Here is a 27,006-nt window from a genome sequence, read left to right on the forward strand (position 1 = left end):
ATCTACAAGGGGGAAATGAAATGATTCCCACCTCAGAAGGTGGTTGTGCAGATTAAGTCTGATCACGTATCGGAGCCCTTGGCACAGTACCTGGATATAATTAGGACTTAACAGATGTTCGCATTTATTATCAGGGTCTGTCACTCTTGAAACATTCCCTTCCCTTGGTTTCCATGACATCCCACACTCTCCTGGTTTTCCCCTACTTCTCTGGTCCTTCCAGGTTGCTTATCGTCTCTCCAGCTCTGCAATGTTGCCATTCCTCCAGGTGTGCACTGTTTTCTCCCTAGTCAGCCTCCCCCACACCTGTGGCTTTTGTTGATCTTCACAAACTGATGACCCTGAAATCAGTTTCTCCACTGAGCTCTGGACCTGTCTATCCTATTGTCAACTTCACATGTCTGTTTTAATCTCTTCCAGGCATCTCAGACCCAGCTGGAGTTTCAGTCTTCCCCCAAAACTGTCTCCTCTTCCCACTGTAAACTGTCGCGTTGAATGACACTACCACCTGCCTGCTGCCCAAGTCAGAACATGGGGTTCCTTCTTGATAACTCCTCTCTCATCCTCCATATCCAAGCCTGTCGGTTTTATCTCCAGATTATACTTTGAATGCATCCATTTCTTTTCATTTCCCCTACCACCACCCTGTCCTAGGCTACCACCATTTCTCACCTGGAGGACCGCGGAGGTCATCTGATGGTCTAGTCACTCTGCACCCCCGCAGTCCATTCTCCCAAGGCAGCCAGAGGGAGTGATCTTTAAAAAAAGAAACTGACCATGTCACACTCTGTCATCTCTGTCCTTATACACTTACACTACTTTCCAAGGTTCTTGGATAAAGGCCAAAGTCTTAATGTGGCTGTGGATAAAATGAAAGTTCCTGTGGCCAGGATTCTCACCTGGCCCTGTTTGGCTAGCTCACTGCACACATGTGGGCAATGCATTGTTATTGACTCTATATAAAGAGCCCTGCCCAGTGCTCTGGGCAACATGGTGGCACAGCTGCAAGGCTGCAGGAGGGCCAAGGACAGAGGCCCAGAGGACGGCTGTGTGGACAGAGAGGCCCAGAGGCAGAGACTGGCTTGCTGCCTGCAGACTCACTCTGAGTGGACAAGATTTTAGTGATTGACCTGCCACCATGGGAATAAAGTTGGGTATAACCCTTTCACCCCAAGAACGTTCTACTGTCATTTCTTTGATCACATTGAATCCATAGTGAACTTGCTCGGGGCGGAGACCCATTGGCCAGACAGTGGCCTACAGAGCTGCCTCCTGCACCACCATGGCCTGGCCTCTCCCCACAGCCGCCTCCTCTCTCCACTTCAGCCTCACTGCTCTTCACAGGATCCGAAACACACCCTTCTTCCCTCTGACAAGGCCTTTGTTCCCGCAGTTCCTTCTGGCTGGAATGTTCTTTTGACCTAACGAACTCCTCCTCATCTTTCATATCTTTAAGGATGTCTCAGGGAAATAAGTTATAGACTAGGTCATGACCCTTGTTTATGCTTTCATAGACCTTCCCTCTGAAGCTTTTTGTGCAGTTTTAATTTCACATTTATTCATTTGATCATCTCCTTAGTGACATTCTGAGATCTCTAATATTCTGTAAGCATTAACTTGGTCAGGGACCATGGGGCATTTTGCCCCTCATTGTGTCACCACTGAGCACATTGGTGGCCGGGGAGGGGATATTTGTTGAATGAATTGCCAGGGGTGACCCAGAAGTCTGATGTAAGCGTGGCCTTTCCCTGCCCTTCCCCTTCCCCACATCCTTCCCTTAACAGCCACTGTGGCTGCAGTTACTGTAAATGGCAGGGAAGAATTGGTTCTGGACATTGGGTTGTTTTGGGAAATTGCCTGCAAGTGTCAAGGTAAGAAGTTGAAGCTTTTGTCTTCTGCCCTCAAAGAGAGGCAGCAGCAGGGCTTGAGCTGTGTTCCTCTGTAGGTACAATCCAGGCGGGAACAAGGCCCTAGAGAGGCAGTAGAAGAAGAATGAGTTCCGTTACTCCAGCCCAAACCAATTATGGATTGTCCTGAAATCTGACAAATCTCAATTCTAATCCTAAATCTTTTTTATTTATTTGTTTTTTTAATTTTAGCAACCTTTGAAGGATGGCATTAGCTAAAAATGACCATTCTGTATAGACTGGAAAAAATGGAATGCTCACATAACATCTTCTACTTAAGGATGATTTATGGAGGGGAGGGAGTGGCTAGGTTGGTGATTGCCCAAGAACCTGGAAACAAAGTTTGTCCCCTGGGAGTTAATCTGATTAGATCTACATGTAAGGAGAGTGGGTATTGTGTGGTAGTAAAGAGCACAGACTCTGGAACCAGATTGCTTGGGTTCAAACCCTGGTTCTGCCATTCATCAGCTCTGTGCCTTGGGCAAGTCACTTACCCTTTCTTTGCTTCATTTCCTCATCTGTAAAGTGGAGATACTGACCCACTGCCTACCTCCTAGCGGTGTAGTGAGAGATGAATGAGTGAGGTCGTGGGTAGCACGGAGCGGGAACAGGGCCTTGCATGTTCGTGTTAGCCACTTGTTTTTGGTTACTAGGGAGCCAAATACCTCCCAGGGCTGAATAATATGTGAATTGGTGATTGTTATATATCTAAGAAAGTAATGATTTTTTTCCATAAAAATTAGTTTAAAAACCAGTGAAATAATGAGTAGCAGCAGTGAAATAGAAAGTGAGAAGTCAGGGAGACAAAACTAGTAGTGTGCCCAGATATAGATCCTGAACGTGGTTTGTCCCCAGAAGGAGGTTCTTTGCTTCAGGCAGGGCTGGTTTTGCCGGCTCACTATGGCCAGAATGAAATTTGCCTCCATGGCTACTAATTTCTCTTTATTTTAAGTCCATGCTCACAGAGCAACTTTCATGCCTAATTCAGCTTCCTGGGATTCCTGATAGCAATAAAGATCTGGGGATAGTACTTGTACAGGGCATATGGGTGTTCTGATTTCAACTGTTAATTCGTAAGTGGACAGTGTGAGGTTGATAAATGGTTAGAATAGAACCATCTTAGAATGTCTGCACCTCTCTGCATACTATAAAGTCCTGTACCCAAAAGGCTAAAAGTTAGTCCTGGATTAGGGTCATTCACCAAGGAGGCACTAGCTTGGAGAGGTCTGAGTGGTCAGCCAGCCACCTTCCTCTGACTACAACTGCTTCCTCATGGCTCCCTTCACTGTGGGGTTTTTTGCTCACCAACTCCTTCCTTTCACAGAGGAGGCAGGGGAGGTATAATGGTTTTCCTCAGATCACACAGGTGATCTGTCAAATTTTCAGGTCTCCTCTGCCAGGCTAGGCCTCTTCTCCTGGGATTGCCTGGAGATTTGTTGATGTATCCAAAGCATTTTTTTCCCAGTGCAGCCAGGAACAGAATGTTTATGTAAACATAGCATTTGATACTGAATGTTGACAATGCAATTCTCTAATATTAGTATCATGGAGCAACAATGAATGATTATCTACAAGGGTTGTGACCCCATTCTTATGTGCTTACAGTCCATAGCAGCAAATCTTAGCTGTTAAAATGCCTAACTTGGGAGAGACGTGTCCTGAGAATGAAGCCATAGTCTGCTGTTAGTGAACAGTAGTTGGCTAGCAGACTTCACGTGGACATACACATAACCTGCTGTGGACTTGAAGCAGAAATGCCCACTCAGGGAGACAAACTGGCAATTAAAGACCAGCACGCTCTTTGGTGTTTCAGGCTTCATGTTCTGCCAGTTGGAATCCTCTGCTTGCTTACATACCTCTGCCTATGACTGACTCTTCCACTTGGCAGGCCTGGCTCTTGGTGATCTGCCCCTGCTCCCTTCATCCCAGCCCCCTCTCTGATCACTCTTCACACATGCCCTGCACTGCAGCTTACGGACCAGACTGTTATGCCTCAGTGCTTTTGCACATGTTGTTTCTTCAGGCTTGAATGCCTCTTGCATGCCTGGCGATCAGCCAGTACATCTTGTCCTCCATGGAGAAGCCTCCCCAAATCTACCCTCAACCCTCCCCACCAATCAAAGGAGACTTTTCTCCCTCTTTGTTATTCTGCTCAGACCTCAATTTATAGCCCTGTTGGTATTTTTTGACACATCTAACATCATTCCTGGAATATGGAATTCTCCAAGTCTGGATCCCTACCTAGTTCCTTTGTATCCCAGAGCTTAGCAGTGTACCTAGAAACACAGTGGTACTCAGTGCTTATTGGGCAAAAGACCACCCTTCCCGTGAACACTTGGATAAAGTGTTCACTTTCAGTCCCGTGAACACTTTCAGTATGCATCATCACCATCTCTTTGCTCCGTTTTAATCTACAAGGAAAAGGCTTTTCTTTTGAAGTGGGAGCATGGAATAAGATCACTGTCTGTGAATGTCATTCCAAAGCTCAGAACCATCAAAGCTAGGCCCACTGTGGCAGCCCACTGTCCCGGCTTGCCTTGTAGTTTCCCTTCAAGAGCTGGGCTCCCTCTTCCCTTGGGCTGTGCTGAAGGGGTGCTAACAGATTGTCTTTCTCCACCCTTCTTACCATTACTGGGAAGAACCTCTGAGTACCTTCAAGGTCCTCAAATTCTTGCCAGATTTGTATGAGGGTAGTTTTCTTCTGTGTGCCAGTCGTGGTGTGGTCATGCCTTCCTGAGGCCGCTCTCTTGTGATCCTGACGAGGCCAGAGGTCTGCCCCCATCAGCAGCAGGACTGGCAGCAGTCCATTTGTTTCTGAAGTTGGCTAATGTCAGCCCTTGTGTTTTGTTTGTGTATTTGTTTTTAACTTATTTCAGTTTCAAAGGTGGCCTTTTCATGAGATGACCCGATATTCTAGAGTCATCTTTCCCCACCATACCCTGAGCACTGCTACTGTGTGTCACTGAGGGAAAGAGAGAGGCAGCTACTGTGGGGTTACAGATGAGTCAGAACGGCACCAGGAAGGTGAGTCCCAGTGAGCCAAGGCTTTACAAAATGTCAACCACCAAACATTTATTAAGCTGCATCCAGAATAAGGTGAACAACCTGTCTTACAGTCATTTCCTCATTTATAGCAAAGGGATAAAAGTCATCTGTTCCTGCCTGCCTCACAGAGTTAGTGTGAGGAAAGAGTGAAATCAAGCAGAAGAGCACATAGGAAAGAGCAAAGTCATGGTTTCAGCCTTTGGTAAGCATCAGATACACTGGGGTTTGTTTAAAATGCAGATTCTTGGGCCTGTCTCAGGGATTCTTACATGCAGGCTTGGGGTAAATCCCAGGAATCTTCCTTTTCAACAAGCTGCCCAGGAGAGTCTGATGATGCTGTTCTTTCAGCCCTACTTTTGGAAAATAAATCAAATAGCAACCATAAAAGAGTTATTAGAGGCAACTTTAGCGCCTTGGACTTGAAATCCAAAGACTTGCATTAAATCTGAGCTCTGCCAATTCCTAGGCTTGTGCCTTGAACAACAGCCGTCCCCGTGGGTCTCATTTCCTAGTGTGTGAAAAGGAGATGACAGCCCCAACCTCGCAAAGTTGTGAGAATGATAAATGAAAGCATACGTGAGCAAGCCCACCTCAGCGCCTGGCTCGTGGAACTCAGGCAGTGATCAGCAGACTGGGAGCTAAGTATCCACGACTTTTGAAGTGTGGTGTCACATTAACAAACACCAGGCAAAAGGCGATCTTTGGCATCCATCTTAAGTATCACGGGAATTCAGACAGAACCTTAGAGATTTAGTCCAATGCCTGTTTCACAGCTCATGAGCTTGAAACTGGAAGGGATGACGGGAAGCCCAAGATGTATGAGGGGCACCCAGTCACATGAAATGTGTTTAGATTTTCAGACTAGAAAAATTACTTCCAATATACTGAAAAAAAAAAAGAAAGAAAGAAACCTTACTGGCACAGTAATGGAACTACTATTAGTAACTTTTGAGAAACCTTGGAGAATGGGGTTGAAAATCCTGATATGATTGTTTGTTCCATACTTGCTATATATGAGGCACTAGGGATCTAGTACTGAAATAAAAATGGATATGGCTAACTGGCCCAATTCTCAAAAAGGACGAAAAGGAGATCCTGGAAAAAAGTAAACTTACAATCCTTTGACTTGACTCCATCACAAAAAGATGCTGATCATTAGGATTCAGCAGTAGTGAATTTGTCTGACTAATGAGACTTGACTTCATGTTTTCACTGGGTGGCTAGTCATGAGGTTCCCTCTTGATTTCCATAAGGCACCTGACCAACTCTACCACGATATCCTGATAGTAAAAATGTGGACAGGAAATCTAGAAAAGTCAGATGCAGTTCAACATACTCAGCAGTTTGGAGCCCTCTATTGGCAAGTCAGGATTCCTGAATGCCTTCCTAGGGCTCATGTGGAGGAAGGGGCATGGGATTTGGGGTCAGCAGATCCAGATTTTAATCTCGGTCTTGCACTTCCCAGCAGTAGCTTTGCATGAGTTACCTAACATCTCTGGGCTTTGCCCTGCCTATACTGCAGGTACTCCTCATGAGGTTGTTGGCAGTGACTAAGCTAGATTAAAAGCCCTTTGCAAACTGAAAATGCTTTATGAATATGAGTTACCATCACCATTCTAGTACTATAGTGGCTCATAATGGGATTCCTGCATCATGTTTATTTACTGGGCATTTGTGGACAGCTGGTGTGGGCCTTACATAGTTTGATCTGGCCGTAGGTAGATAGGGGCTGTGTGATGTGCCTGGGGACACATCAGCGCAACTCTTCCCAGAGGAGATTGAGTACTCTGTGGGAGCTGGACCTGGAAAAAGGAGGAGATAGTCACCAGCTGGAGATGTAGGAGGCTGCAGAAGGAACTAAGAGAGCACAGGCATGGGGACTTCCGGAAAGAACCTTTGTGGCCAGGTCAGGAAGTGCAGTGGGGGCTTGAGGTGGCCAGAGTTGTGACCCAGATGGGGAAGCTGAAGAGACAGAGGTCCAAAGGGCAGGCACCCAAGCAGGCTTTGCCTTTGGGCGAGAGCACTAGGAAAAACGTGGGAGAATGTTTGCTCTAAATTGTGGGGTTCATTTTGCTGTTATTCATTTATCATTTTAAAAAGCAGTACTTAAGTATAAGGAAGAAAATGTAAAAAACATCAAAATGGTAGAAAATGAATGCTGTTTCAACCCTGCTTCTATGTATCTCGCTACACAAAAGGAGAAACTGATAACAGTGTGGTGGGGTCTTTCTGCTGTTCTCTGAGGGTTATGCACATAGACTTTTGAACAATGGGAATGTATTGTACAGCCTCTCTGAGACCTGGGTTCATCTTTTTGAACTTGAATTTTTCATGTAGGACCCGATCCAGGACAGTTTCTGTTGCAGCACTACGATCTACTTCATTGTTTGTAACAGCTGCATATATTCTGTTGTTTGGGTGTAGAATTGTTCAGACCACTATCGATGGGCACACGGACTGCTCCTAATCTTTTAGTATTAGACAATGCTGGGTACATGTCCTGCCAAATTCATAAGAATATTTCTCTAGGCAAAATTTCTATCAGTGGAATTCCTAGGGCTCTGTTTTAGAAAGATGACTGCTGCTGGAGTATGGAAAGTGAATTGGAAGAGAGACAGAGCAGAGGCAGGGTGAACGTTCAGTCAGTGGGCGCGGTAATGCTCACCTTTCAAGATTCAGAAGCTGGGGAGTGCCCAGGAGCTCCCTTCCCCGGTTGGAGTCCTCCTGGCCAGTAGAGGGCCCCACAAAAACACAGTTCCCTGGGCTCCGGATGATCTAACCAGAGCCCTCTTCTGTGGACGGGTTGGGGCGATTCATTCCTTCACCGCTCGTCACCAGAGAGCGCTCACTTGGGCTGCCGGCTCTGAAGACTGCTGCCTCCAGCCTCTCACAGCCACCGTGATGCCCTGCGTCTTAGCTGGTTCCGAGGAGTCATTTGCTCAGCCCCCTGCCAGGTTTCCAGTGCGTGAAATGTGCAGGAGATTAGTACCTCTCCTGCCCTCGTATCGTGTCTGTGCCAGTCCAACAATCAGTGCAGTTGCCTCTGGCAGCTATAACTGTGAATCCTCTGCCAGCTGCTCTGGGAACCTAGAAGAGTGGCTTTCTACTCAGGACCAGTATCCAAGGACAGGAGGGGGCAGGATAGCCTTCAGTGTGACCTTTTAACTCCCCAGTTCTGGATGGTTTGGGCCCCTTGAAGTTAGTGCTAAGGAGCCACACACTTGGGTCTGAGCAGCCAGCGGCTGGCTGATCACATATGGAGATTAGTCCTTCAGTGGTTCCTCCTGAAATCTGGATTTATGGGGGTCAAATGGATTCTACCTGGGAGGGGCTTCTGCTTGGCTCAAGATGTGGGGAGGTGGCGGCCTCTCATCTGGGGGAGGCAGTTTTCATGGCATTGAGAAGTCCTCACATTCATTCCCCTCACACCCACCCACCGACCAAGTCCTTTGTAAGGGGAGTTGGGGGAATAGAGAACGTCGGCAGCCTCCTGCTCGCATTCCTAGACACCGACTCACTGCGCCTGCCTCCGCTGGAACAGCCGAGCTGTGTGAAATGTCAGGAGGAGTTATGCTCATGGGCCCCCTGGCCCCATCTCTCTGTGGCTTGCATTTTCTTCCGTCTGCACTCTGTTCATCAGATGGAAATCAGCGGGTGCAATTAGAAGATAATTTGCCAGTTCCACACTTAATTTGGGGCCCCTTTTTTGCCTGACCAAATTACAGGGGAACATAATAGATTTTTGGTGAGAAATAGTTGGCTCTCTGGGAGAAAGAGAGCTCCCAGCTCTCTAGCTGGGCAGGCCTTTTGGTATTCTATGTGTTGTTCCCCCCTTCCCCCCTGCCCCACCTCTGCGGCTCCTGTGTGGCCCCCAAGCCAGGATCCTGATCCCCTCAGGGCCAGCTCAAGAGGTTTAACTCAGCTTGAGATCCAGAGAAAACAAGGAGCCCTCTGCAACCTCATAGGGCTGAAAAATGCTAAAGCTGGAAGTTATTTAGAGACCTAACCAAGGCCCAGACAGAGGCCGCAACTTGCTGAAGGCCACATGGCTAGCCCATAGTGGTAGTAACAATAGTCTTAATGATATTAGCAGCTAACATTTATCAGCCCTTAATGTGTTCCAGACTTTGTGCCAAGAGCTTACGTGCGGTGCATTGTCGCATTCAAACCCAGACAGTCTGGCTCTGGGCCCAGTCTGGACTCCAGACTAGCAATGGTAGAGCTCAGTATAGGCAGCTTGGGTTCGAATCCAGGCTTTACCTCGCACTTACACAGTCGAGGGACCTCAGGCAAGCAAATTTAAACTCTCTGCACCTCAGTTCCTTCCTCTGTAAAAAGGGGGAAATCACAGCATTGCCAACTAGTGTGGTTAAAATTCATTCGTACATGTAAGTCCTTTGAGCATGCTTGGTATGGTACAGGGCGAGTGCCTGTCCAGTGCTCACTCACTGCTGGCTGCCTCTGGGGCTGGAGTGTGGTGCCTGGGTGTCAGCAGGTAGATACGGCTGAGTTCTGCACAAATGCCGAAAACTGGTCTTCACTTTTAGAGGCAGTAAACAGAGTGATTGAGTGCACTGAGTCTAGGGTAGAGGTCCGCAAGCTATAGCCCACTCCCTGTTTTTGTACAGCTTGTGATTTGTTACACTTTTAAATGATTGTGGAGAAAAGCAAAAGAATATTTCATGGCACATGAAAATTACATGAAATTCAAATTCTAGGCTCCATAAATAAGATTTTATTGGAACATAGCCACTTCCTTCTGCTTACATTTTATGAATGGCCACTTTCGCACTGCAGTGACAGCTGAGCAGCTGTATTTGTGTAGGCCTGTGACAGAGTCTGTATTTGTGTAGGCCTGAAAAGCCTAAAATGTTTATTCTCTGGACCTTACAGAAAAAGTGTCTTGATCTCTGCTATAGAATCACACTGGGTTTGAAACTCAGCCCCACCGCTTACCAGCTGTATGTCTTCAGGCTAGTGACATAACCCTTCAGACCCTCAGTTTTCTTATCTGTTAAGTAGGGATGATAATATCTACCCCATATATTGGCAGTTTAATGTGGTAATACATAACAGATGCAGCACACTTAACACAGGCCTGGAATATACTGAGCACTGGATACTACTAAGTAGCTTATAATGGGCACATTCATCTTACTGCATTCATTGTTATCCCTGTACCCACTCAGCAGAGGAACGGGAAAAGTTTTCCTTGAAACCCAGTCACCACCTTTGCCATAGGCTTTTCTGTCACAATGACAGGGCTACGTCAGCAGAGAGGAGTATGTGCCTGGTGGGAGAGAGATGGTGCCAACTTCTCAGGTCCCACAGTGCTGTCTGGATGTCCTGTGCTCCAGCAGTCTTGCTTTTCCCCTCACAGTCCTGCAGGCAGAGGAATAAGGGCCTTTCCCAAAAGTAGGCTGCCATGGACAATCCCCACAGCTGGGGCTCTTCAGGCAGGCCCTGTTGAAGAAGTGTTCTCGTTTCTCTGAGATGGGAATTATCTCCACTTTATAAATAAGTAAAGTGAGGTACAGGGAGGTTAGGTAATTTACCCAAGGCCGAAAGACTAGTCAGTGGCAGGGCTGGGATTTAAATGTAGGCCAGTGTGACTCCAGAGCCAGAGCTCTTAGTCCCTCTTCAAAGGGAAACATCTTCCTCAAAGCCCTTTTGCAAGCAGGAGAATGCCCAGGGACTGGAGCCCAGGTCACCCATCCCTCTTTCTTTCGTTGATTTATTCATTCATTCCCAGCAGAGAATCGGCCGGTAGCGGTGTTTCTAACACTGTGCTTCTCATACTGAAAAGTGATGAAGAACCAGCCTGGGGTGCCTGTGGGGATGATAGGCCTAGGCATCTGGGGCAGACGATGCAGGCCAGGCAGAGGGAAGGGATGAATGGGGACCTGGTGCAAAGACCAAGTAGATGCCAGCCTGGAGCAGGGATCCCAGAGAGCAGCGCTCAGAACCGGGTCTCTGGACCCGCCTCTCCAGCCGGAGAGGCCCCCCTTTCTGGGGGAGTGGCTTGGCCTGGTGCTTTCACCCTGTGCTCGTCTTCACCTCCGACCAGTTTCTGTCTTTTGGGCAGTTCGTCAGGCTGGGGATACTTGGAGGCTGACGCTCACCCTCTGTCCTGCCCTGCCCTGCCCTGCCCTGAGCTCGGATGGACGCTCCCCACTCCTGGTTATTGTCTGCAGCACCGGCCTGCATCCTCCCTCCAGCCCAGCTCCACCCCTTGCCTGCAAGGTCTGTTTCCTAGCAGCTGCTCCAACCACACACCTCGGTTCCGCGAGGAGCCCCTCCTCTTCCTCCCTCCCCCCTCGCCGGGGGTGGGACTGAAGAAGAAAGCTCAGTTGACAGCAGCGCTTCTCTCCCAGCCAGTCCCCGGCTCCTGCCCTAGATGCGACCGTGTGTGTAACCTCCACGGGAGAGGTGGTTCTCCCGGAGTCCCGAGGGGCCCCCGAGCTTCCGAGAACTGGGGAGGATGAGCCCCTGTGGGAGTCGGCGGGGGGACAGGTGGCCCAGAGTCCTCCTGCCCCTCCGGCTGCTCAGGAGGGAGAGGTGAGCGCCGGCAGCCGGCCCGCAGCCAGAGGTGCCGGGAGCCCCAGCCCTGTCATGGTGGCGGTCTGCAGCCAGCCTGAGGCACTCCAGACGGGTCTGCAGCTGAGCTCGTTTATCTGGTGTGGGGAGAAGATGGGGAGTTACTTGTCCGTCCCGGCTTACTTCACCTCCAGAGACCCCTTTCGGTGAGTTGGGCTCGGAGTTCCCTTCCCCATCTCTTCTGGCCCCCGGGTCCTGAGGGGAGGGCAGAGGCCTCTCTGGATCCGCTTCTCGGATTTCACTTGTCCTTTGACCGTTGGTCCGGTCAGGCAGAAGCCAGGAGAGGCCATTCCCCAGCAGAACGGGCCTGGAGAGGGCTCCACACCATGTTCTGGGAATGGGGAAGTAGGGACATGGCCGGAAGGAAGCTCCTGGGGAACTCTGGCTCTCCTTGCTTCCCAGACACACCTAGAAGAGATGATGCCAGAAGATGCCGCTGAGCCTACCTGCTCTCGGTGTCACTGCTTTCGGGGAGGTGCACCAAGAGCTGTTCTTCCAGCTCTCACTTGTTTGACCTGCAGGCCTTGCTGCCTGCCCAGGAATTTGTCCCAACAAGCAGGACGGGCAGGTTTTGCCAAACAGCATGGAAGCTGGGTATGGCCCGGGTGTGGGCAGCTTGGTACACAGTAGGCACTCTGTGAGTGGTGGTTCTCTTAAGGGCAGGCACGTTTGCCTCTGGCCTCTACGGGCTTCGGAGCTCCCGGGTGAGCACAGTTGCTATGGGAAGGCCTGGGCAGGTGCCTTGGAGGTAGAGGCCCTTGGCTCTGGAGTGTTCCCCAGCGGCCGGTTGGCCAACCCCGACACATACCAGGTCTGCAGTCCTGAGTATCCACGGGTTTCTTGCTGTGGGGCTTCTCAGAGGGAAGATGTAGAAACTTTCTCTCTACCTCTGACCTGCCCCACCTCCAACAGAAACTCCCTAGGGGTGTCTGGCCCTTAGGGTCCCTCGTGAATGGAGCCATTCCTGTCTGGGGTGGGGCTTGTTTTCCTTCTTTGGGAACAGCCTGTTGTTGCTAGGGTTGCCTCCCCCTCACCAGTGGTCCTGGTTGACTTCTCTTTTCTGGCTCGCCCAGATCTCGCTGCTGGGATATTAGTCAGGTGGCCGTGCCCTGGGCAGGAAAGCAGAACACCATGTCATTTCTTGGAATTACTGGACCCGGGCAGAGTGGCAGGAAGCCTCTGGATTTGGGGCAGGGGACAGGGGGCTAGTTGTTAGCGCTGACGGCCAGAGTATCCTGCTAGGCACTTTATCCTTATCTCTGCCAACAGCCTAATGACATCGTGTTATCCCCATTGTACAGATGAGGCAACTGCTCTCAAGAGAGTTAATACGTGGGGTCTGTCCAGCCAGCTTTTACTATCTTCCTGAGTTTCTCTCAAACTTGAAGAGGCTGTATCTCCCTCTACCTGCACCTCCCCCAGGGATGTCCTCAGTTTGAATTTGCTTTCTTTTCTCTCCTAGAAGACAAAAAGCAGGAAAAGGGCCCCCAAAGTTTGTCAGGCATATCAAATGGATAGCAGAGTCTTTTCTGAAGAGCCGGTGGGAATTGATCTTAAATTTAGGAGGCAGGTTTTACCATGTGGAATAAAGATACCAAGTGTTTGAAGTAACTGCTAGTTTAGGTCCGGGCCTCATTAATCCCTCGTACTCTTAATCCTAGAAAGGCAGCTTGGGGGAGGGTTGTTCCCTTAGGAGGCAGGAGTGCTGAGCCCCTTTTAATCTCTGGAGGGGGGGGGGGAGGACTCTTCTCAGGAGCTGGAACAGATGACTCCCAACCTGGGCCTTTGAGGGTCTTGGCACTGATGCTACGCCCCCTCCCCCCACCACTGTCCTTTGTCTTATGCTGCTCCAGTCCCTTTGGGGGGCCTGACAGCCTCCACCCACCCAGCTCTGTGTGCCAAGCTGAATTCAAATGGGTACTGACTTACTGTAGACCCTCTCCCCTCCCTCAAATGGGAGGCCACATTCCTGAAGCCACTTTTGAAGAGAGAACCCACACATAGGACTGTGTGCCTCACAGGAGGGACCACCCAGACCCTCTGCTCTCCCAGGTATTGGTCTGATTAATCACCACTGACACTGCCTGGTCGCAGAGCCACTTCTACCATCAGCGCCCTCCTTTATTACAGGGTGTCCTCAAGGACCGCTGTCTGTCCCCTGGTGCCTGTCCCCTCCCTGGCCCTGAGTTTCCTCCTCTGCAAAGTACTGGGGCTAGACTTCCTGGGCTCCTGAACGTGACCCTTGCCAGATTCTATGGAGCAAATTAGGTTCTTGACCCTAGGCCTCTGGCAGAATACAAAGTCCCAGGAGTTCTAGGGCTGTGGTTGCAAGGAGAGGGACACAGCCAGATTCCTCGGGGACGTGATCAGGCATGACAGCACTCCAGGGAGGGAAGAGGGGATGGGGTGAAGAATGCACTTTCTGTGCTCTGTACACCCCTGCCTGACAGGCTGTGCTCAGCAGCGCGCATTGTCTCCTATGCCAGTGCCACTGGGGTGTGGAGTGAGATGCAGTTATAGGTGTGTTTCCAAGGATGAAAACACCTTAAATTGGAATTTACAAAAGAGGTAAATCAAGGAGTGACTTTTTTCTGAAATTTTTAAAGGATTTGTCTTTTTATAGAATTTCCCTTCATGTTCAACATTGATTTAAAGTGTTTGGTTTACACATTGTCTCTTAAAGAAAACAAGTCCATCTTTGTATTCTAAAGCAACCCATGTTTAAAGGGAAAAATTCTTAACCCTGCCCAGCTTAGCAGTACCATTTGGCAGCTGCCTTAGGTCCTCTGGGACTCTTTCTCCTCATCTGAAAAGTGAAGAGCTTGGATCAGGTGAATGGTTCTTACCTCTGCAACGCATGTGGCTCTTCAGAGACACCACGGGCTCTTTTCCATTTTTTTCTAAATAATGGAGATTCTACCCTTAACTGTAGTATGACTGTACAAATTACTTGAAAGTATAGGCTTCCTTCCCGGCTTTTAGTTAGAACGGAATCAGGACACTCTGCTAACACTTACTTCTTGCTGATCAAGATTGTTTGGTTCATTTTTTTAAACAGGATAACAACATATTCCATAATAATTACAGCTTAATTGACAGCCTGTTTCAGTCTGCAGGGACTGCAGGAAGGAGGAGTAATAAAGGGATCTTTTGTGGTAGAAAACCAACTCTGGCGGGCCGGAGTCATGAGGCCCCTGTTCTAGGTGCCCTTCTGGATCCTGGGGGAGAGTCATTAGCGTGGCACCGTCTGGCTGTGGCGGAGAGACCTGCCCGCTCAGAGGCGAGGAGCTGAATCAGTTTCTCCCCAGCTGTCTGTTCATTCAGGACGCGAAGGGCCAGCATCCAGCCAAACCTTGACCAGGACTTGGGAGAGCTTGTTCTTCAACCTGTATAAATCCACTGTAATAGTGACTGTTCTGTTCCCTTACCACATAATGTTGAAATTTCACCAGTAATCATTTGGTCTGAAGAATTTGCCTCTGAGTGGGGACTGGGCCTCTGTCCTATCTCCCTTGGCTCCCCCCAGCCCAGCACCTTGCCTGTTCAGTCTTGCACATTCTCAGTGTGCAGTGACTAGTTCCTGATTGATAGGAATTGATTATAATCAGTTGGTTAGGTAAGTAGCTCATTCTAGGGCCTCCACTCAGAAATCTGTTTAGTTCTGGGCCAAGAAGCAGGTCCACACTGCTTAGGCATGGAAGGGAAGCAAGGAGTCCGTCCGTGTTTGCCGTTGGTGTTCCCAAATTAGAGAGGGAGGGAGGAAATGAACGCATTCTGGGTGCCTGCTGCGAGCCAGGCATCATGCAGGCATTTGTACATGGTTTAACTCTCATGACCCCATGAGGTTTTATCATTGCCACTATACAGATACGCAACTAAGGCTCAGTCATGAAGTGACTGGTTTTAGGTGACCAAAAGAGTAAGTAGCAAAGAGGGAATATGAATCTAGGTCTTAAATAAGTTATTTGTGAGAATCTCAGCTGATTATCTTCTTTTTAAACCTGTGTGTTCCTTGCTGATTCAAAAGACTTCAGTTTGGATCTGAGCTGCCCACTGAACTGACCACCAGGGTTTGGTCATTTCGTAGCTCTCTGGGCCCTCTGGAGTGCTTTGGAAGAGGAGTTTTGGAGGTTGTCCTCAATGCATGTGGGCCTCAATGATTTCTCCTGGTTGGAGGGTTTCATTCTGGCTGCTCAGGAGCATGTGGTGGCTGATGCCTCGGCCCTGGGTTCCAGCCCTATCACCTCCAAGCTGAATGCCTTTGAGCCTGCAACCAGGGCGGATTTTGACCTTGACTTGAAATTTTCAAAAGTTGAAGTTGGAAATAAGGCTTTGGGAGGAACATGTGGTGGCCATGGCCTCTGAGTATCTTGAAGTGGGATTTTTTTGAGTAGCACCTTACATTTCCACAGTGTTTTAGATGTTTTTCTTAAAAGGGCAGAGACCGGGTGTTGGGGGGAACAGAAGGCTATGGACTGAATGGGGAGAATCACTGTGGCATTCACATTCCGTTGCTTGGGTCTAGGGAGAGGCCTTGCAAAGTGTTAACACCCAAAGGGACTTGAACTCTCAGAGCTCCAGCCTCCTTATTTTCACAAATGCGAATCCTGAAGCCCAGCTTGATAGCTATGCTTCATCACTCAGATGATGCAGTACAGTGGGAATGGCTTCATAGCCGAGTCATAGATTCAGGTTCCAGCTCCAGCATGTGTATAGTGGATGACTTTGCAAAAATGACTTGACTCTGCTTTTCAGTCTTATAGTCTGTAAAACGGGAATAGTTCTATAGCCTTGCAGGGTGTGGCCAGGATTAGCGAAAACGTAAGTAAGGCACCTCAAACATTACGTAAGTAATGCCTCAGTTGTATGGTTGCTTGAATGGTTGGCACTCAAGTAACAGGTAACAGTAGCTGTTTTTAATTCTAAGTCTAGCATAGCAACTTCTCTGGTGGTTTAAGAACCAATTGTGTTCTGTGACAAAGCAGCCTGAGAACCCACAGCCAGCCCTCCTATGAGCTGTTTCCCTTCCTGTTGTTCTCAGAGACCTGTAGCAGCTGACCTTGGACATATGGCTAGCTGTGCCCTTCAGAGACATTCCTTGACATAGCTGTGTGCATTGGTGATGCTACTCCCTGGCCAGGTGTTCTTCCCAGAAGTCTGGCATGGCTCTCTCCTTCATGCCTGCACTTGTTTCTCTCCCTGCCCCCTCTCCTGGGCCTGGCCAGGGCTACTTGCAGCAAACAAAAGCAGGATATTGGCGGTAGAAAGGAGGACGGGCTTGGTGCGCCCATGCCCTGCGGCACACATACCATTGTGAGTGTGTAACAGGGCCCAGGCCTGCAGCTGGGTGCAAATATGTCTGCACCAGCTCTTCTCCACTGCACACAGAAAAGGGCAGGGCCTGGTGACCATGAGCCACAAACCCTGTGTTCCCACCTGGACTACTGGTTCTTGCCACTCCCACCATTTTCATTTTGGAAACATTTGCTAAAAGCTTATTCTGCCGGACCCTTTGCTAGGTGCTAAGGCTGCCAAGAGTAGATGGGACACTGTTCCCATCCTCAGGGAGTGCACAGTCTAGTGAAGGACAAGGTCAGGAACCCAGGAACTTTAAGTTAGAAGGTGGGAGGCAAGAAGGAAGTCCCTGCTTCCAGTGTTGGCCCTCTGCTAGGACCTCCCAGTTGTCCAGAGCTCACCTAATCCTTACTGCTACCCTGTAAGTAGGTGGTGATGTTGCCATTTCACAAATGAGAAGTGAAGCAGGTATCACGTAGGTGGTATGTGGTGTGTTGAGATCTGAACCTTGGATCGTCCAGGGGAAAATGTAGATAATCACAGGGAAAGACACAGATAGAATTGGGGGCATCTGGGGTATTGTCTAATCCCTTCATTTTCAGGTTGGGAGACAGAACCCAGAGAGGGAAAGGTGCTTGTCCCAGGGCACGTAGCTCTGGAGAACTTGAACCCAGGTCTCTCTCCCCACCGTTCAGAGCTCATCCAGCATGCCTTTTACATTGAGAGGAGTTTGAGCAGCGTGCTTAGAACACGGTCTCCCCATCCCCCAGGCCCCCACCTCCTATGATTCATGGTTCTCTCTGTGCCATTCTAGGCACCTCATGTCCTACTCTTCACTCCATGCCCAGCTCTCAGGACCCTGAAGTTCAGCACCCGTAGAACACGTAGGGAATGCTACAGGGTGGGAATGGCTGTCAGCAGAAGCCATCAGTGTTTGTTGAGCAGCCATGGGGGATTAGGGGCTCCACAAAGCGGGATCCTCAGGCTCCTGCTGCTCTAGACGCCCCCACCTCAGCTGTTCTCCCAGCTGCTTTGAGTCCTTCCTGTCTCCCTCTACCTCCTCCAGTGCCCAGGAGTGGTAGCAGCCATTGTGCCCTCTCGCCTCACATTGTTAATTAGGTTTTGTTTAGACTTTCTCTTCCTCAACTCATTATAATCCCTTGGAAAGTGGAGTAGGGAACCTCGTATATCTGTCTTTATGTCTGCAGTGCTTAGCAAGGTGCTGTGATACTCTTGCCCTCCACAGTTTGCAGAAGGCTTCCCTTAGATGACCAACTTTAGTCTTCACAGTGGCTCTTTGTAGTAGGTTGCTGTAGTCATATTTTGGCAGTGAGGAATGAGAAGTTATCCAAAGCCACCCAGATAGTGGCGATAAGTGGCCTATCATGTGAGCTGTCAGTATCATCATCATCTTTACCAGCGGTTAACACTTACTGCGTTCCTACTGTGCTAGGCCTTTTACTTTAACATGTATTATTTAATTTTCACAGTCGTCCATTTTACACATGAAAGAACTGGGTCAGAGAAGTGAAGTAACTTCCCCAAGATGATATAACTAGTTAACTAGTAAGGGGCAGCGTCAGGATTCAGACCAAGTGGCAGCTCCACCCACCTCTCAGAAGCAAGGACCTGGCCGTTGTGGATGGGGTGAGGCCTTGACAGCAAGAAAGAGAGTCTGTTAACTAAGAAGAAAGAGGCCCTTGGCCCTGGGTCCTGGGAGGCTTGTCTGTGCAGCAGATAAGGTTTGCAAACACACCTGTCCTACGAGGTGGAGCTTTACAACCAGGTGGCTGGAGGACAAAGGAGCTGGGGGTCTAACACATACATCTTGCACAGTGCCAATGGGGTTTTGTTTTTTCCCCTAATATTTTATGTTGAAAAATTTCGAATATATAGAAAGGTAGAAAGAAAAGTTCAAAGAGCACCCATATATCCTTTACCTGGATTCATAATTTGTTAACTTTAAACCATTCTCTATTCATGTTCATGCACACACATATATACCCACAATGCATTTATTTATTTTTTGCTGAACTATTTAAAAGTTACAGATATCTTGATTTTCACCCTTAATTACTTTAATACGTTTTTTCTAAGAATTGTCTATATAACTAAAGTACCATTATCACATCTAAGGAAATAGACAATAATTTCACTTTCATTATATCTAATAGACAGTAATTTTAGTTCCAGAGTCCAAATTCAGATTTCCTCAGTTGTTCCGAAATGTCACTCACAGCTGTTATCTTTTTCAATCCAGGTCAAATCCACAGTGTAGGTATTGCATTTTCTTGCTTTTTGAATCCCTGTGCTTTTTTTCCTCCACCATGAGATTAACTTTTTTTTTCTTGGTATCATTAATATACAATCACATGAGCAACATTGTGGTTACTAGAGTCCCCCCATTATCACATACCCCACCAGATACCCCATTACAGTCACTGTCCATCAGCGTAGTAAGATACTATAGAGTCACTACTTGTCTTCTCTGTGCTGTACTGCCTCCCCTATGCCCCCCCCACTTTATGTGTGCTAACCGTAATGGCCCTTATTCTCCTTATCCCTCCCTTCCCACCCACCCTCCCCAGTCCCTTTCCCTTTGGTAACTGTTAGTCCCTTCTTGGGTTCTGTGAGTCTGCTGCTGTTTTGTTCCTTCAGTTTTTGCTTTGTTCTTATGCTCCACAGATGAGTGAAATCATTTGGAACTTGTCTTTCTCTGCCTGACTTACTTCACTGAGCATAATACCCTCCAGCTCCATCCATGTTGTTGCAAATGGGAGGATTTGTTTTCTTCTTATGGCTGCATAATATTCCATTGTGTATATGTACCACATCTTCTTTATCCATTCATCTACTGATGGACACTTAGGTTGCTTCCATTTCTTGGCTATTGTAAATAGTGCTGTGATAAACATAGGGATGCATATGTCTTTTTGAAACTGGGATCCTGCATTCTTAGGGTAAATTCCTAGGAGTGGAATTCCTGGGTCAAATGGTATTTCTATTTTTAGTTTTTTGAGGAACCTCCATATTGCTTTCCACAATGGTTCAACTAGTTTACATTCCCACCAGCAGTGTAGGAGGGTTCCCCTTTCTCCTCATCCTCGCCAGCATTTGTTGTTCCTAGTCTTTTCGATGCTGGCCATCCTTACTGGTGTAAGGTGATATCTCATTGTGGTTTTAATTTGCATTTCCCTGATAATTAGCGATGTGGAGCATCTTTTCATGTGCCTGTTGGCCATCTGAATTTCTTCTTTGGGGAAGTATCTGTTCATATCCTCTGCCCATTTTTTAATAGGGTTATTGCTTTTTGGGTGTTGAGGCATGTGAGTTATTTATATATTTTGGATGTTAACCCCTTGTCGGATATGTTATTTACAAATATATTCGCCCATACTGTAGGATGCCTTTTTGTTCTGCTGATGGTGTCCTTTGCTGTACAGAAGCTTTTTAGCATGATGTAGTCCCATTTGTTCATTTTTTGTTTCCCTTGCCTGAGGAGATGCGTTCAGGAAAAAGTTGCTTATGTTTATATTCAAGAGATTTTTGCCTATGTTTTCTTCCAAGACATTAACTTTCTGGAAGAGTCAAGACCAGTTACCTTAACAGAATGACCCTCACTGTGGATTTGCCTGATTATTTCTTTGTGTTTAACATATTTTTCTCCCAGGAATGCTACACCAGTAATGCTGTGGTGATGGGTGGGTTTGAAGATTGAGCTTCTTTGGTTCATCAAGATATCTGTCTAGACCAGAGGTTCTTAACTGGGGCCATGAATAGACTTCACTCCTTGACATATACATATCCCATACCTAAATTATATCCACATTTTCCTTCTGTGTGCATTTTTCCAAGAGGCTTCTTGGCTCCTATCAGATTCTCAAAGGGCTTTAGGACCCAAAGAGATTAAGAAACACTGGTCTGCCAGCTGAAGTAGGCGGTACACAGCTGGTTTCTGGGGTCTTGCTCACTCTGAACTGGCTTCCTTGTGGAGATAGCTGTAAACTGTAACTTTCCCCTACCCTGGCTTTGGATCAAAGAGATGTCTGTGCAGTTTTTTGTTAAATCTGGGAGCCAGGGGCAGCCTGTGTGCCTGGTTCCAAGGATTCAGGAGAGTTTCTGTTCTTTTCTTTCCTGTCAGGTGCTCAGAATGCCAGGATTCCCTCACCAACTGGTACTATGAGAAGGATGGGAAGCTTTACTGCCACAAGGACTACTGGGGGAAGTTTGGGGAGTTTTGCCATGGGTGCTCTCTGCTGATGACAGGACCTGTCATGGTGAGTGTGTCCCTCCATCTCTGTCCCTCTTGGTCAGCAGAGTCCATTGGCAGTGCCTCCAGTTGCCTATTGCCATTCATTTTCTGGTCTAACCATCAGCCAAGGCCTCTCCTTTGTTTACCCAATCATTTAACAGATGTTTGCTGAGTACCTTTTAAGTGCCAGGTAAGGTCCTTCCCTCAAAGACTTACCAGTCCATTGTTGGGAGTGGTTGGGTAGGCAGGCAGGGGTGGGATGAGGGCCTTGAAGGAGAGCATTACAGGTTGAAGAGAATATACCTAAGTTGTTTTTGGGGAATCAGAAAAAGAGACCCTGGAATGGGCTGGGCAAGAGAGGTTCCACTCCCCCTCCCTGTTCCTGGTGAAGGGCTTTAAGCCTAGTCACAGATTTGCCAACCCTGTGTTGGAGGAACTGTGAGCCTTTCTAATAGGGATGATTGCTTCTGGGGACTTGTTCTCATGTCTGAGACCAAAACAGTTTTTTGCAATGTCAGAAGGAACAGAGAGGCACCAATCTGACGCTTCCTCTGGAAGCTTTAGGGCAGGGACTACAGAGGTAGACTGTCAGTGGGATCTGTAGATCCTTGACGGAGGTCACCCACCCACCTCACCTCCACCCAGGCAACAGTGACAGCTCCCTTCCTCCATCCTCACCTGCCCACAGGTGGCTGGGGAGTTCAGGTACCACCCAGAGTGCTTTGCCTGCATGAGCTGCAAGGTGATCATCGAGGATGGGGATGCCTATGCCCTTGTGCAGCACGCCACCCTCTACTGGTAAGGTGGTGGCCCCGTGTCCTCCAAGAGTGGCCAAGAGCAGGTGGCAGTGTGAGTTGGGCAGAAGGACAACTGGGCGATCACAGCACTGGATTCCAGTCATAGCGATGCTCTTAACCAGCTTTGTAACCTGCAGGCAGGATCATTAACGTCTCTGTGGTCTCTGTCCCTACCTACTATGAGAATCACAACACTGTGCCCTGCAGTCCTCCCAGAGGGGGAAAACGGCTGGGGAGATGTTCTCAGAGGACCCGGAACATTAAAGGCAGAGGCCCGTTAGAGCTCAGTCGGTCCGGCTGCCTCAGTTGACAAAAGAAGTCAGGTTGGGGCCCAGAGAGGGGAAGGGGGCTGGGTTCTCACTGTGAGTCAAAAACAGAGCAGAGAGACCCAGGCCATCTCACCCCCAGTCCCAGCGCCCCCCGGGGAACCCAGGGTCGTTGTTGTGAGCAGCCAGCTAGAATCGTGGTGAGGACAGTAATAGTGGGGTTATGGGGGAACCCACATGGTACAGTGGTTGCTGGGGGGGTTCCAGGTGGTGCTACAGGGTCTTGATCCACTTTACACTCCTCTCCCCAGTGGGAAGTGCCACAATGAGGTGGTGCTGGCCCCCATGTTCGAGAGGCTTTCCACGGAGTCTCTTCAGGACCAGCTGCCCTACTCTGTCACACACATCTCCATGCCCGCCACCACTGAGGGCAGGCGGGGCTTCTCTGTGTCGGTGGAGAGTGCCTGCTCCAACTACGCCACCACTGTGCAAGTCAAAGAGTGAGTATTTTGAGAGCCCTGCAGCGGGGGTTCTTGAGCAGAGACGGGCCTTGAGGGGCTCCCTTCAGCCTCATTTCATCTCTTTCTCCTGGAGCTCACTATATGTAACCGCACCTGGGCCTTGGCATTTACTTTCTCTCTGCCTAGGCTGCTTCCCACCAGGTACTTAGCGCCAGAATCACTCCCCTTTTAGTGTCAAGTTTCAGATCATGTTTGCTCTTTGAAATTATCTGGCTCGATTACGTGAATGTGTATTAGTTTGTGTACCCTCTGTCTTCCCCATGGCTCCTTCTGGAGCTTAGTCCTGTTCAGTACTGCATGCCCAGGGCCTAGAGCAGTGCCTGGCATATAATAGGTGTTCATTGGTTACTGTTTTCTTGGTTGAAAGAATGAATGGAGAAGAGGTAAGACTCCGTTCTGTTTCCAGGCCCTCAGGACCAAATGGAGAGAGTCTGTTCCCATCTAATAACAGTGATGAGGCCAGTGTGCCTGCCAACCCTGTATATAGTGGTTGTGTACTTTTGTGCTGGCCCTGGGCTCTTGCATATAGGTCTGGGAAAGTCAGCAGGAGGTAGGGGCTTCTCAAAGCCTCATTAGAGGACGAGGGAAGGGAACTGTGTTCAGGGCAGAGGTGGGAGCCTGTGGTTGTGTCTGGTATAGATTGTTAAATCATGAAAGGCCTGGATTTTGAAGATTCAGCAGGTCTGTGGAAGGATTCAAGCAATAAGGTGACATGGCCAGGTTAGTGTTTTAGAAGGATCACTGGTGTGGAAGTTGGATGGGAGAAGAGCAAGCCTAGAGGTATACAGACCAGTCAGAAAACTGCTGAAAGATCTAGGAGTTTGATATTAGTAACAATGTTGATGGAGAGAAGCAGGATAAAGATGGTGAGGGCTGGGAGGCAGTGAGGGAACTCTGGATGGGGAGGGTGATGTCCAGGTTTCTGGTGTTTCTTGGATGATATCCAAGTTCTTGGCCACTGACGGATGGAGGGTGCCATTCACTGAGACAGGGCACCCTGTGGAGAGTGTTGCCTTTCCCTGTGAGTGGCCTGGGGCCTGGTGAACGTCACCTGCACAAGTGAAACGGGTCAGACACATTTTTTAGTTCGCTTACACCGTGCTTCCACTCTTGTCTGACCAGGGTCAACCGGATGCACATCAGTCCCAACAACCGCAATGCCATCCATCCCGGGGACCGAATCCTGGAGATCAATGGGACCCCTGTCCGCACACTCCGAGTGGAGGAGGTAGAGTGCAGGTTCAGTCTGTCTGGTGGGTTGGGACATGGGGCAGTCCGTCTGGAAGATCAGACTGCGGCCTTTACCTTCCCCACCCCCAGCCTCTCTGTCCTGGCCCGGAGCCTGTGGCCACTGGTGACCTCCGATGTGAACCTGGCACATTCCTGGGGCAGCAAGGATGGCCTGATAGATGGGGGAGCTGACAGAATGCCAGGCAGAGGGTACTGTGGGGCTGCTAGCAGCTGGAGGCCACCATTAGCCAAGTTGAGCATTGGCCACACTGTGTTTGGATCACCCGGGTTGATGGTGGGTGGCTTGGGGTGGGACAGCTTGTGGGAGCCAGCCTGACACTGTTCTTGGCCACAGGTGGAAGATGCGATTACCCAGACAAGCCAGACGCTTCAGCTCTTGATTGAACATGACCCCATCTCCCAGCGCCTGGAGCGGCTGGATGCACGACTCTCTCCCCACATGCAGAATGCCAGACACTCCCACACCCTCAGCACCCTGGACACCAAGGAGAATCTGGAAGGGACGCTGAGGAGACGCTCCCTGAGGTGCCGCCTCCCACTCTGGTTCTGTCCCACGTCTGTCCCTCAGATGAGCTGAGCCGGCTTTCATAGGCCAGCAGAGTTAGCACGGGAACCAGCTGGTCAGGGACAGGCTGTGGCGATTGTGCTGACCCGGCTCCCCCGATGGGGATCACAGTTCATAGCCAGGGCCTGTGCATGACCTCACCCAGCTGTCTGCCAGTTTTCCATAGAAACTAGAGGGCCAGCCTCTGCCCACTGAACTCCTGGCTACAGGAGACAGCGATGCTGGACCCGAAGGACAGTGTAGACTGTAGGGGAAGTTTGGGGCTCAGAGGCTTGATAAGTATAAATAAGGACATTGAAAACTATAAAGCAAGAGGTGAATGCAAATAGTTTCAGATTTGAGGGACCAACATCTGAAATCTCAGAGTTGTCTGGGTCCATGGGGAGGGAGCTGTGGCCTGGGTGCAGGTGCCAGGGAGGGAGAACAGCAGGTGAGACGGTGGCTTTGAGGCAGAAACTCCCCCACCAGCCCTCACGCTGAGCTCCCTCCCTTCCCAAACCGCTTCATCTCTCCTGTCCTTTGTGTCCACATCTGGGAAGTGGAGTGGCAAGATAGAGGTGGCTGTGCCCACAGGTACGAAAGGATTCAGTGTGGAGAAGGATGCAGAGATCCACAGGGTCGGCCCTTAGTAAATGTGAGGTGGTGTTGGTGTCATTAGGTGCCAGCTGCCTTCTCTACCTCATGACCAAGCAGACTGAATCACAAGGAAGCGGCAGGCTTCCTCGGCTGGCATCTGTTGGAAGTATGGCCCTGTCACTCCCGGCTGCCCTCTTGGCCTCAGTCAGCACAAGTGAGCTGGTCGAGGCAAGGTGCCTGAGGGCAGAGAGGGCCTGGGAACAGGTGGTCTGGAGGAGGGAAGATGTGGGCATGGCCAGAGAGCTGCTCAGATATCTGCAAGGCTGTCCTGCAGGAAAAGGGCAGCTCACCTCGTGTGCTCTGGTGGGCACGGTCAGCTCGAGGCAGAGCACAAGAGCAGGGCCTAGGAAGCCTGTGGGCAGCCCTTCCCGGGCAGCCCAGGTGAACAGGAGCTTGCCTCGAGAGAAGCTGGCAGGGCTACAGTTCACCTGCAGGGCTGTGTACTTCCACCTTCCTGTGCCAGCTCCAGGAAATCAGAGTGACTGTTGTAGACCATTTACTTTTATTTATTTATTTATTTATTATTAAGGTATGATTGATATACACTCTTACGAAGGTTTTACATGAAAAAACAATGTGGTTACTACATTTACCCCCCATATTATCAAGTCCCCACCCTACCCCAATGCAGTCACTGTCCATCAGTGCAGCAAAATGCCACAGATTCACTGTTTGCCTTCTCTGTGCTACACTGTTCTCCCAGTGACCCCCCACACCATGTGTACTAAACATAATACCCCTCAGTCCCCTTCTCCCTCCCTCCCCACCCGCCCTCCCACACCCCTCCCCTTTGGTAACCACTAGTTCATTCTTGGAGTCTCTGAGTCTGCTGCCATTTTGTTCCTTCAGTTTTGCTTCATGGTTATACTCCACAAATGAGGAAAATCATTTGGCATTCGTCTTTCTCCACCTGGCTTCTTTCACTGAGCATAATGTCCTCCAGCTCCATCCATGTTGTTGCAAATGGCAGGATTTGTTTTCTTCTTACAGCTGAATAGTGTTCCATTGTGTATATGTACCACATCTTCTTCAGCCATTCATCTACTGATGGACACTTAGGTTGCTTCCATATCTTGGCTATTGTAAAAAGTGCTGCGATAAACATAGGGGTGCGTATGTCTTTTTGAATCTGAGAAGTTGTATTCTTTGGGTAAATTCCAAGGAGTGGGATTCCTGGGTCAAATGGTATTTCTATTTTTAGTTTTTTGAGGAACCTCCATATTGCTTTCCACAATGGTTGAACTAGCTTACATTCCCACCAGCAGTGTAGGAGGGTTCCCCTTTCTCCGCATCCTTGCCAGCATTTGTTGTTCTTAGTCTTTTCAATGCTGGCCATCCTTACTGGTGTGAGGTGGTATCTCATTGTAGTTTTAATTTGCATTTCCCTGATAATTAGTGATGTGAAGCATCTTTTCATGTGCCTGTTGGCCATCTGGATTTCTTATTTGGAGAACCGTCTCTTTATATCCTCTGCTCATTTGTTAACTGGGTTATTTGCTTTTCAGGTGTTGAGGCGTGTAAGTTCTTTATATATTTTGGATGTTAACCCCTTGTCGACCATTTACTATTACTGGTGCTTTTTTAAATATAATTATACTGGCTTCATTGCTATAAATCTCATATGTGCTTGTTATTTTAAAATGTGGACAGATGTGTCTGTTTTGGACGGCAGTTGCCTGTCACTCTAACTCAGTGCCTGAATCAAGCAGATACAGAAGGTGGTGGGTCGCCATTTACAGCGCTGTCATACATTGAACACTGTCAGCTTGTAGAGTCCAGTCAGTCATTCCAGGTGCGAGGAACTCAGGGGTCCCACTTTGAATGTGTTATTTACTGTGTCTATAAATAAACTACTGATGGCTGTATCCCCAAGT

General features: G+C 48.9%; 1 protein-coding gene across 5 annotated transcripts in view; it reads left to right on the forward strand.

Annotated features, from left to right (window-relative positions):
• LIMK2 (LIM domain kinase 2) overlaps positions 1–27,006 on the forward strand; it is a 53,198-nt gene that overhangs the window by 15,637 nt on the left and 10,555 nt on the right. For 2 of the 5 annotated variants that reach the window (XM_036993227.2, XM_036993229.2), the window contains exons 3-7: positions 20,986–21,121; positions 21,785–21,894; positions 22,471–22,659; positions 23,803–23,908; positions 24,266–24,456. In XM_036993227.2, coding sequence (XP_036849122.1) covers positions 20,986–21,121; positions 21,785–21,894; positions 22,471–22,659; positions 23,803–23,908; positions 24,266–24,456 — 732 coding nt within the window. Of the gene's footprint in view, positions 1–11,293; positions 11,696–20,985; positions 21,122–21,784; positions 21,895–22,470; positions 22,660–23,802; positions 23,909–24,265; positions 24,457–27,006 lie in introns of those variants that run through there. The other 3 variants (XM_073222348.1, XM_036993226.2, XM_036993228.2) reach the window with 3 other exon arrangements.

The sequence above is a fragment of the Manis javanica genome, chromosome 15 (genome assembly GCF_040802235.1).
Source record: "Manis javanica isolate MJ-LG chromosome 15, MJ_LKY, whole genome shotgun sequence".
NCBI classification, from domain to species: Eukaryota; Metazoa; Chordata; class Mammalia; order Pholidota; family Manidae; genus Manis; species Manis javanica.